Genomic DNA, 11,430 nt, shown 5'->3' on the forward strand with positions numbered 1-11,430 from the left:
GATTATAAAATTCCCGATCCATTGATAATTCTTGAAGTTTGTGCAATCAATCGGAGTTTTATGATAATAATCAATCTGTAGTAACACAATAATCTTATTTCATATGAAAGTAAAATTCAAGAAAAATTAATTTGCATTCAACGTATCAATAGTCAGTTTTCTAAAAAATAAAAAAATTCAATACTTTATTTTTAAAAAATTTTTATTTTTAATAATCGGTCATGAAAAAGTAGCTATGAAAATAGCTTTGTTGATTTATTTTTAATTTTCTATTAAATGCGGAAGCTTTCATCTCTCAGAAAATTTATGAATAATTGATTACTTAAGTATTTAAAAAAATTTTCTCGATTCCATAGCAATATCATAGTAGATATCATTATCATAATGATGTTTGCAATGTAATACAAGACTAGATATATGTATATGTTTATCGATACAAATCACTTTTTAAAATTTATAAATAAACAATTCCTGGTAAAATTCAATTCGTTGAATTGTGTTGTCCCTAATTTATTACTCTTGATTTGTGTAAATTTGTTATAGAAGATAAACTCATTAACTTACATCTATTTTAGTTACAATTGATAAACTCAAATGATGAAAATAGCAAATGTCCAACGTTTTTTTTTATTTTTAAAAATAAATTACTTATTAGAAAAATCTATGTAGAAGTTCTTCCCAATTGTTTACATGAATTTTATTTTATAAAAGTCATTAATTAAAAAATAAAAATAAAACGGGAAGTCTGCGGTTTTTTCTATCATAAATTATCACTTTTAAATAAATTAAAGATAAAATTAAGGAATTGTTCTCTAATTAAAAACTTTCAAGACAAAAATGTAATCATAAAAATTCAATGACAAAAAAAATGGACTATAAATTTGTAAGTTTATTGAGTTTTATTGTAAATACTCATGTGATTACACAATAATTGGAGTTGGTGGAGGTGCATCCTTAGCAGTTTTGATTTCAGAGCTAGGTTGTTGGTGAATGACCTCTTCTTTAGGTTCAACAACGTTAACGTTGTCAGGTAACGGCTTCTTGGGTCCAATTTTGCCATTTGGATCCCATGGCAACATGATCTTAACTTTAATACCTAATACTCCTTGTCTGAGGAGTACGTGCCGAGTGGCGGTATCGACATAATCTGCAGTTGGCTCACCAGAGTGGATCATCAATCCGTCAACGAATTTCATGCTCTTGGCACGTTGACCTCTCAATTTACCGCTGACCACTACTTCGCATCCTTTAGCACCGGATTCCATGATGAAACGGAGTACACCGTAACATGCTCTGCAATACAAGCAAACACGAATTGTAATTACAATTATATAAAGAAATAATTAATGACAATTATCAAAACAAATTTAAAAACAAAAAATACCTTCTGACAGCAAGACCTCCGATCAACTTGTAACGGAGAGACTCCGCTTGAGCGATAGCGCAGAGACCACGGGTGGCGACTTTTTCAGCGTACAATTCAACTGTTTGATCCTTAAAATTGAATCGTTTCTGAACGACGGAAGTCAATTCACGAATTCTGCGACCTTTTTCTCCAAGGACGCTTTGGGTGTGTGTGGCCATGAGGATGATCTCAGTACGAGTCGGGGTGACACGTACTTCGACTCCGGAGTAGCCATCCTCAGCGAGTTCACGAGTTAAAAACTCGTTCAATTCCGCTTTGAAAACTCCGTCAGCGACGAACTGTTGATTAAAAAATTTTTATTAGTCGATGTGAAAAACTTATTTTTTATCACCAATACTTAAACTATTGTCACGTGTAATTAACTTTAGGCGTTAACCTCAAAATTTGTTTATAGTTACTACGATCGTATTAAAATTAGATTAGTATGAAAAAATTATCCAGTTTTAATAATTGATTAATAAGACAAAAAAACACGGTTTATTTTTTTTTTTATTTTTAACAATTTTAAAGATAAATAATAGCGATAACATTCGTGACAGCCGAAGACAGTAGTTAATCACTAGTAATCCGAATGAACAAACATATTCCACCAATTAAATTATAAAATAATTAAAGATTAACATTCACGTCTTTCTCTTAACATATTATTTTTTCTTAAAAAATCCACTTAGAATTGTTATTTTTTACAAACCTTGCGCTTTTTTGAGATAGACCGTGCGGCCGCCATTATATTGAAAGAGAGAAAGAGCGAAAAAGAGCTGAAAAGACCGTACGACGGTCACGCGTGCACTGTCACAATTAAGCCCTACACCGGAAGTTCTAGTAACATTTTAACAACTAATATGTAAGAAAAATTTTTTTTAATTTAAAAAAAAACAATCAAAGTGATTAAAATTATTAAACTAAAAAATGAGTTATCGTTATTAAAATATTATTATAAAATTTAATTCGGTTTTTTGTATGTTAAAAAATTATAAATAGATATAATATATAATGGCGCGAAATCTAACCAATCGAACCAATCTAACCAATCTAACCAATCGAAGGTAGTATTTTGAATTTATAATTATGGAATCTTGGACACCTTACACGATTATAAAAGTATTTTAGGTGAAAATAACTACGTGCAAATATAAATTATCATATTAATACATAATGACAATAATGATAATAAGGGAGACAGATAAATTTTAGTTCATTTTATTATCCGTAATATTCAATTAATGTTCATATGGTACATGTAGTTATTTGTAAACACTATTGATTATTTCCATGATTTTTAATAATAAGAACATTTGTGTATATTTTATAAACATTTTTAATTATTCATAATCAATCGATTTGTTTTTAATAACATTTCTATCGAATTATATTTTTTTTTTGTTCATTTTCACGTCTTATTTTCTACAAAGATAAATGTTACTTTCTTTTAATAGTAATTCATTTTTTTCAAAATCATATCGCAATATGCTTTTTGATAAAAATTTTATTTTGATACAATTAAATGATAGTTTATAATACTCCTGTTAATTATGAGTGTAAAATAGCATTGTAAGCTTGGAAAACGCCTCCTGCTACTTCTACGGAACGTGATTTCAATGACAACTGAAAAAAATAAAAATATGTTTTTTTAGTTTTTACATTAACTGTCCAAAATAAACTATACAAAACAAATTCATGAATTTTTTTTGTATAGATTATTTGGTTTTAAAGCTCTATTGTACAAATCTGGAAAACTTACTGTAACATCTGGATTTCCTGGTTCGAATTTTAATTCAATAAGCACCCAAACATTATTCGTTAGTTTCAGAGATTGATAGAGCATATCTTGGCCTTCAACATTTCTTTTAGCGATAGTAAAAACATTACTTTGTTGCATTTTTTGGACTACTTGATCAGCTGTCAGTAATACTCCATTAAGCGTGTATTGAACCTAAAAACATATTGATATTAAATTTTTTCGATAGTGATATAAATAAAAAATATAATATTAAAATATCGACCTCATTTTGAGCTGGAATGTCTTTCCATGTTGACAGAAATACTCTTTTGTCTAATTGGCCGTCTTCCGTGAAATAAACATGCATGGGAACAAGACAAGCAAAGTAAAACACATCAATATTATTTTTAATAGCAACTTGAAGATTGTTCAATGGATCCATTCGTTGAACTGCACCGGTTGTTGTAAGTATCACATTAACTTCTACGCTTGAACCAGGACCCAGAGGAGCTGGTACTTGAAGAGGAGCAGAAAGAGTAAGTCCAAAGCTATTTTTATTCAATTGAATAGCAAAACCACCCATTGCTTGCATTGCTTTATTTGTGAATGTCATATCCATACTAATTTGTCCGTTCCTGAAAATCAAAATATAGTTATTTTTTTATAATGATAATAAAAATTTAATTTGATTAAATATATTAATTATTAGAGTGTTCCAAATTTAAACTTCAATGATGGACCTCTTAAAATTAGAATTTTGAGTTCCGCTCTTAACAGAAGTTGTGTTTGGACATTTCCTGAGATATTTTGAGCATAAGAGATTTATTTGATTTTTATATAATTTTTTAACAGGAGTTTTGTTTGGCCAAATTTTGAAATTTTGAAATTTTAGCAAAAATGCCTAAACAAAACTCTTGTTAAAAAATTCTATGATAATCAAATAAATCCTTTACGCTCAAAATATCTCAGAAAATGCCCAAACACAACTCCTGTTAAAAGCGGAACTCAAAATTCCAATTTTAAGAGGGCCATCACGGAAGGTTAAATTTAGCACACCATATTAATTATATTATACAACTTACTTTCTTGAGAAAGTACCCCAAATATCAAAACCTTTTCCTTTCTCAGCTGGAAGCCAATTAACTTTGGGAGGTACATAAGAAGTGATAGCTTGATTGAATCCAAATATATCACCAAGAAGACCTGTCGTTGTTTGAGAAACAGCTGGTGCTGAAGTGTCTGTTCCACCAAGTATTCCTTCCAAACCGTCTCCTAAAAGATCTAAACCTGTTGAAGCTACAGGTGCTGGTGGAACAATCGGTGGTCCACCTAAAAGTATTAAAAAAAAAAATTAACAAAGATATAAATATTTGGGGAATAAATAAAAACAAAATCCTAATGCTTTGAGATCCTTGTAATCATATAATTAATCAAAGTTGAGAGGATGTAGGATCTTAATAAAATACTAAGAAACTTTATTATTTAGCGACATTTCGTGCACTTTATTTGCACTTCCTCAGACTTCTGTTGTCAACAGAATTATTTTTTTCTGTTGTTAGCTAATTTGTGCTCATTTCAATTAATTAAACCGTGACCAATTATCGTGATCGGCATAGTATGAATTGTGACAAGAAATGTAATATTAGGTTGACGATGCTGAGATTATATTATTATATGTTTGTTATTGTAACTTGGTTTAAATTTATACGTCAATGAACTGTGTTGATTAATTCTATGTTATATTTGTATCTGCAGATAGCCTGAGGAAGTGCAAATAAAGTGAACGAAACGTCGCTAAATAATAAAGTTTCTTAGCGTTTTATTAAGATCCCACATCCTTTCAACTTTGATTAATTATAAAAAAAATTACTAACCGATATCCATACTGAGAAGATCTCCAATGAGAGAATCTTGAGCTGGAATAACTTGAGCTGCTGGTTGACTTCTAGCTTCATCATTAGAACTATTTCTAGCTGGCAATGATTTTCTGGCTCCAGCTGATCTACCCTCGACAAAGGCAGACGGTGGTTTATGATAAACTGACGCGAGACTTGAAATATGACAAATAAGTTCGTCAAGTAGCGTGGGCTCTAGTAAATCTGTTTCTTCGGAAATCAATGGTTTTTCAGCGAGTACAACTTCTTTAGCAGCTGCGGGATCCGTACTCAACAACCGCCAGTAAATGAATCCACGATCACGAAGATCTGGATTATCAGAATCTTGTGTCGCGAGACTCAAAACTTGCTGTACCAATTCTTGGGTATCAGTTGGACGTTTCAAGAAAAGTTTTACAATTGCAGTCAAAAGTTGCAACTGTACTTGAGTATTTTCATCATGGAAACCTTCTAAGAAACTTTCTAATAACTCGTCAGCATTATCAATACGCTCCGCGTATTCTCCAATAATCCAGATCATTGACGCACGTGCTTCTGGTTCATCCAAAGTATCGAGATTCTCACAAAGAGTCGAGATTATACTCTCATATTTGTTTGGATATTTACGGAAAATATCTTTTATAACAACAATAGCTTCTTGAACGACGTAATTGACCTAAAATAATTAAAATTAAAAAAATTATACATTGATTTGTTAAAATATATAAAACTGTATCAACTAATTACTTTTGTTTGAATAAGATCTAAAAGTGTAGACACACATCGCTCAGCAGATGGTTCAACTTTTATTGCGCATCTTCCAATAGCTCTGACAGCTTTTCTTACAAAGTCAACGTCAACTTCAGTAGCGTACTCTTTCAATTCCGATAAAACTTGTGCAATGTTAGCTTGAGATGCTAATCTAATCATAATGTCTAGTTTTTCTAATTTAACATAAATTGGGTCGTTGTATTTAACGAAAAATACTTTCATTTCGTGTTTTAAAATGTCTGGACGCTTTTGAACAATCAAATTAATATTTCTCAGAGCGACGTATTGAACTTCTGGCTCGGAACTGAGAAGAGTTACCAATGGGGGTGCCAGTTTTTTAGTCAGTGTAGCTACAAAATCTGATTCTGATTGTAACATTTCCATGAGCTTCATGAGAACCTAAATAATTTTTATTAAAATTAGATTGAAATTTGAATATTATCCACATGTATATGAATAAAAAAAATGATGCAAAACCTTGACTGCTGATAAAACAACTGCAGCATTGGCATGAGCTAATCGTGGAGTTATACGCTCACAAATACTTTGAGCTTCACGATCATCCTTCGGTGAATAATTAGCTAAAGAATCTAAAATAAAAACTTGTCCCCATTCAGTACATTCATTAAGAGCAGTCAACAATTTATTTATTGTCTGCGCATTCATTTCAACAAGTGGTTGTCCACTAGGACTGGCTTCATTGATCTCTGACAGCGCAGCCACAGCATTAGCTACAACCTTTTGACAGAAAAAACAAAAAATAGTAAATTATTAAACTCAAAAATAATTAATTAAAGGAAAAAAAAATAATGAAATTGTTGTGACACAAAATAAAAAAAAAAAATAATACCATTGGATTACTATCTGATAAAAGATCTTTCAATTGATCCAAAAATCCTTGGTCTTCAACCAATCCAGCGTTAATATCGTACAATTTAGCAACGCAAACGGCTGCTGTTTTTCTTACATACGGATCCTCGTCCCTCAGACATTTTCTCAATGGTTCACAAAGATATTCTGTTATTTTGTCGACACGAATGCAGCCCATAGTTCGTACAGCCAATGCACGAATCAGTGGATTTGGATCCTCACAGTCCTGCGCAAAAAATCGGGCAAGCCAGGGATTCAAGTCTAGTCATAATAAATACTAACTACTGATTTTATATTTACTAAAAACGACCTAACAAAAATTATTTATTTTTATTTGTCTTCTATTATTATTATTTTTTTTTCTATTAATATTTAATGATTATTATAATTTTTAAAAATTGCAAATTTTTGTTTTTTAACGAGATATAAAGTTTGGTATGGTACCTTTGTCATCGGAGATGTTGCTAGCTCCTTTTAGCGTGTCAGAACGAAAAAGGTCAAATTGGTCACCGTCACCATTTTTTAATATAATTAATTATATAATAATAAAACACGACACGAATCGATCACTTTTCAAAGAGCACGAGTTTTTCTTACTATTCGTTTATGTTCTTTTTAGTTATTGTAAAACAATCTTTCGTTCTGTTGTTCTTTTTTTTTTTTTTTTTAATATTTGAAAATGATATGGAATATTGTTTATATTTTGTTATTTATGTTTTATTAGTAAATAGAAAGACATTGTCACCTTGCAATAGTTAATATCACACATATCATTACACACAAACATACATTACACATTTAATAATATAAATTTAACGAAAAAATATTTTAATAAAATATTTACAACCAAATTAATTTATATTGATATTAATTGTAAAATAGTTGACACATAAAATTTTTTGAGATAGTAAAAAATATATACGTGCAATCAGCATTAGCAATGCGTAATCAGGCATTTTGAATGCAATAGACAGAAAAAATAGATTATATATTTTATTATTATTTATGTTAATTTATTAAATAACATATATAAAACCTGCATGCTGATTTTTTGAATTAAATTAATTAATTGAAATTTAAAATTTTTGTTAATAAAATTTTATGTAAGTATTTATTCATGCTAAATTTATATTATTATTGTATATACGTCTGTGCATAAACATACATTTATATTTTTATTTTTTAACATATAGAAACAAAATTGGTATGAGTAATATTAAATTTGTATTTAAACTTAATTATCGCGATATTTTTTCGAATTATTTTCGCTGGAATTTGGATTGACGACTAGAAAGTTAATTAGTGCTTAATTGTATAAATAATTACAATCGGATGAATATATTTTTTAAAAATAAATTATTAAATGCCGATACCAAATTCCAGTCTCGTGCTCTTTGAAATATAAGCGATTCTTTTGTCGATAAAAAAATCCATTCCATTATATTTTATAACGCAGACAGCCCTGTGCAAACTTATTTTATTTGCAAAGCACGGTCCATTTTATTTAATGAGACAAATTGATTAGTTTATAATTATTAATTATTAATCTAATATTATTTATATTGTAAATTTTCATAAATTTAGTTGAATAAAAATTTGGAATAAATTCATCTTATTAATGAGATAAAAATTACTGACAATTTGTCTCTGATAAAACAATTAAAATAGTGTAGTATGTATACAAAAAATAGCAAAGGTGCGTTAAAATAAATGTTCATATTGGTAATGAATTTATTATTTTAAAAATGATATTAATTTATTAAATTACCTTTACGAATGTGTTAACTGCCATGATAGCCATATCAGGTTGGCTCTTCGCATAATTCATTAGATAAAGATACACAAGTTTCTTTAACTCTAAATTATCTGTCTGCATGCAGTTGACGACATCGGGGAATAATGCTGATACATCTTTACCCACAGTCATCGACGCAATCACCTGAAAATTAATAAAAAAAATAATTTTTAATTGTGTAACATTGATAGATTAAAATTGAAAAAATTATGACAATTGCAATAGTGATGTTCAATTGATTTTTCTATATTTAATTTTATTTATGAAAATTAATTTAGCTTATATTTAATAATTTTAAAAATTTCATAGCAAATAAATTATGACAAAAAAAAATTAGAAAAAAAAAATTGACATGTAGAAATTTTAGAAAAATAAAAAATGCAATTTTTTAAAAATAATTTTTTTGATAAATAAAATAAAAAAATTATTAAGTGACTGCTAACTTTAATGTCATATTTTATTTTAATTTTTCAAGTACTTGTTAATAAACAGTTATGCGGCATAATCAAGTGAATAACCCTTAATTTAATTTATAATTTTCAATTATGCTACCCGGCTTCACACATAATTTAAATATGAATTTTTAACTTTTTTTTAAATTTAATTTCGCATGCAATTAGTACTAAATTTTATTTACACTCCAAAATTTTTTGATGAATGGTAATTTAAGTATTGTGGTGATAATTAAATTATCAAATAATTTTGGAGTAAATAAAAAATAAAATAAATTAATTTTAATTATATATTTAATAAATTACCTTCTTTACAGCTTCCTTTTTCTTTTCTTTTTTATCATTGTTTAATTCTGATTTCAATTCGAAAATTTCTCCCTTCTTCGTCGTTGTAAAATATTTCGAGTCCGACATTTTGCTATTAAAAATAAAAAAATAAAAAAAAAAGCAATTAGTTAAATCATCAGCAGTCGAGATATAACGTAAATAAAATTGGATTGATCCTGAACTATATAGTGTGCAAAGAATGGATCAATGTTTCACTACGTACTAATAATAATAACTCCAAAATTAACTATCAATATACACACTATAGGTAGTATATAGAATAATTTATATAATTTTTTTAATTGATAATCAATTAATGTAAAGTCGTAATTTATAAAATAAATGTAATTATTTTTTTTTGTTTTTCATCACAAATTGATTATTTCTCCTGACACCGAATGGAGTATGGAGATAAAATATAAATAAAATGAAAAGATAAATATAAAACTAATTATTACTTATTACAGAAATCAATTCGAAGAATGGGTATTGTTAGAGAAAAAATTAAAAAACAATTGAAGTATTTACCTAAACTAATAATAATTAACTGTCAAATATAAAAAATAACGATTTACTTGACAGCAACCACTACGGCAAAACGCCCCGCCTGGGCTATTGAAGTAGTACGTGAATACGTATTCACTTCCATTATTACCAACGTAAAAGTAACCAGACAGTATACACTTTTAATTTCTTGATATTGTTGAACATTATCGAGCCAATTGTTGCTTTGTTCAGTCAAGTAACCGCCTTGACTTCACGTGATATTCAAACTTCTCAGCTGATTGTTTATACTAGTACATCCGTACAATTTTTGTTTACTTTTTTTTATTTATATAATCATTAATTAAAAAATGAATTTATTTGATGAATTTTTAAACGCTGTGAATGATGTTAAGCTTGGGTTTATCGTGGCAATGGTAATTGGCTATAGTTTTTACCGTTTTGGCAAGAAAAGTATTCCTAATACAGTAGAAAAAAAACCTGAAGAAGTGGTATGTATTTGTTTAATAAATAAGTATTTTATTAAATATAAAATACAATTAAATTTATAATAATATATTTTAAATTAATTGCAGTTAATGGAGGCTAGTGATGATGATGATGATTATAAAATGGTTTTGGTTGTTAGAAACGATTTGAAAATGGGCAAAGGCAAAGTTGCAGCTCAGTGTGCTCATGCTGCTGTTAGTAATTACAAAGCTGCTAGAAAATATCCTAAAATTTTAGCCGGATGGGAAGATTGTGGTCAGAAAAAAATTGCATTAAAAGTAGCTACTCATTTTATAATTATTTATGCATTGATTGTATTTCTGTTTACTCAAATGGATTTAATTGCTTGTACAGGTGGATAACGTTGAGCAGCTGGAAGAAATAGCCAAGAATGCGAGAGCAGTTGGACTTATTGCCAGAGTAATTCAAGATGCTGGTCACACACAAGTCGAACCTGGCTCCAAAACAGTCTGTGGTGTTGGTCCTGGTCCTGCTCATTTAATTGATCAAGTAACTGGTCACTTAAAATTGTATTAAATTATACTGAATCAGTATATAAACATTATTAATTAAAATATTAATTATTTTTTGAAAATCAAATCAATAAATTTTCATTTAAATAACAAAAGTATGTTTTATTTTCAAAAAATGATTTATTAACACTGCTATTGCAGTAAATATAAATATATTATTAAATTATTATTGTTTGGAATGTTGCTTCGCTACATAAATATTTAAATCTACGATTTTGATAAAAATTTTAAGAAATAATTCACATGATTTAATAATTATCTTTTCATTGATTGTGCTTTATTTAATTAAATTAAATTAAAAATTAAATTCATTTTTTAAATTATCCGTTTTATAAAAAAAAAATAGTCAATTCAGTTGAAAAATTAACTACTAATTTTCACAATCATTTATATAAAAGAGGATTGTAATTAAATGATTAATTAGCAAATCTAGTTTTTGTTTTAGGCAAGCTCAATTCAGTCTCCATGCAACGATTGATTTTTTTCAAATATATTCGTATAAAATACTTGATTGAAAGTTAAAATCAATTTATTATTAATTTATCGTAAAAATTAAAATTTATCCTATAAAATTTTCTATTGTCAATATATAATAACAATAATATACACTTTTTATTAAAATGCAGTTATCAACCCATCATTCAAACTGAATTTAGTTTAGAATAATTA

General features: G+C 28.0%; 3 protein-coding genes across 4 annotated transcripts; 1 reads left to right on the forward strand and 2 right to left on the reverse strand.

Annotated features, from left to right (window-relative positions):
- Positions 1-885: 885 nt before the first annotated feature.
- On the reverse strand, positions 886-2,267 carry LOC123260910 (40S ribosomal protein S3). Its single transcript, XM_044722292.1, has 3 exons — positions 2,118-2,267; positions 1,385-1,704; positions 886-1,293 (listed from the first exon to the last, which is right to left on the reverse strand). Exons 1-3 carry the CDS (start codon positions 2,151-2,153, stop codon positions 921-923), a joined length of 729 nt encoding a protein of 242 aa, XP_044578227.1. The 5' UTR covers positions 2,154-2,267; the 3' UTR covers positions 886-920.
- A 343-nt stretch (positions 2,268-2,610) lies between these two features.
- On the reverse strand, positions 2,611-9,889 carry LOC123260876 (AP-1 complex subunit beta-1). Of its 2 annotated transcripts, XM_044722227.1 has the most exons (12): positions 9,764-9,889; positions 9,215-9,326; positions 8,430-8,600; positions 7,106-7,132; positions 6,642-6,887; positions 6,269-6,529; positions 5,768-6,190; positions 5,021-5,696; positions 4,229-4,475; positions 3,430-3,781; positions 3,168-3,359; positions 2,611-3,031 (listed from the first exon to the last, which is right to left on the reverse strand). In XM_044722227.1, the coding sequence occupies exons 2-12, from the start codon at positions 9,320-9,322 to the stop codon at positions 2,957-2,959; spliced, it is 2,778 nt and encodes a 925-aa protein (XP_044578162.1). In that variant the 5' UTR covers positions 9,323-9,326; positions 9,764-9,889; the 3' UTR covers positions 2,611-2,956. The 2 variants fall into 2 exon arrangements, with proteins under 2 accessions (XP_044578162.1, XP_044578163.1); XM_044722228.1 differs by lacking the exon at positions 7,106-7,132.
- Positions 9,890-9,892: 3 nt separating this feature from the next.
- LOC123260917 (peptidyl-tRNA hydrolase 2, mitochondrial-like) lies at positions 9,893-10,794 on the forward strand. Its single transcript, XM_044722304.1, has 3 exons — positions 9,893-10,230; positions 10,315-10,506; positions 10,583-10,794. Exons 1-3 carry the CDS (start codon positions 10,090-10,092, stop codon positions 10,763-10,765), a joined length of 516 nt encoding a protein of 171 aa, XP_044578239.1. The 5' UTR covers positions 9,893-10,089; the 3' UTR covers positions 10,766-10,794.
- The last annotated feature ends 636 nt before the right edge of the window (positions 10,795-11,430 follow it).

Source organism: Cotesia glomerata, linkage group LG3, assembly GCF_020080835.1.
Source record: "Cotesia glomerata isolate CgM1 linkage group LG3, MPM_Cglom_v2.3, whole genome shotgun sequence".
In the NCBI taxonomy this organism is placed as follows: domain Eukaryota; kingdom Metazoa; phylum Arthropoda; class Insecta; order Hymenoptera; family Braconidae; genus Cotesia; species Cotesia glomerata.

Excerpts from the sequence above, each read along its gene's own strand:
- LOC123260910 (XM_044722292.1), bottom strand. The coding sequence starts at position 2,153 with ATGGCGGCCGCACGGTCTATCTCAAAAAAGCGCAAG. Across the intron at positions 1,705-2,117 it reads CTATCTCAAAAAAGCGCAAG|TTCGTCGCTGACGGAGTTTT; the intron begins GTTTGTAAAAAA and ends TTTAATCAACAG. Across the intron at positions 1,294-1,384 it reads GGAGGTCTTGCTGTCAGAAG|AGCATGTTACGGTGTACTCC; the intron begins GTATTTTTTGTT and ends CTTGTATTGCAG.
- LOC123260876 (XM_044722227.1), bottom strand. The coding sequence starts at position 9,322 with ATGTCGGACTCGAAATATTTTACAACGACGAAGAAGGGAGAAATTTTC. Across the intron at positions 8,601-9,214 it reads AAAAGGAAGCTGTAAAGAAG|GTGATTGCGTCGATGACTGT; the intron begins GTAATTTATTAA and ends ATTAATTTTCAG. Across the intron at positions 5,697-5,767 it reads TAGATCTTATTCAAACAAAA|GTCAATTACGTCGTTCAAGA; the intron begins GTAATTAGTTGA and ends TAATTATTTTAG.
- LOC123260917 (XM_044722304.1), top strand. The coding sequence starts at position 10,090 with ATGAATTTATTTGATGAATTTTTAAACGCTGTGAATGATGTTAAGCTT. Across the intron at positions 10,231-10,314 it reads AAAAAAAACCTGAAGAAGTG|TTAATGGAGGCTAGTGATGA; the intron begins GTATGTATTTGT and ends AATTAATTGCAG. Across the intron at positions 10,507-10,582 it reads AGAAAAAAATTGCATTAAAA|GTGGATAACGTTGAGCAGCT; the intron begins GTAGCTACTCAT and ends TTGCTTGTACAG.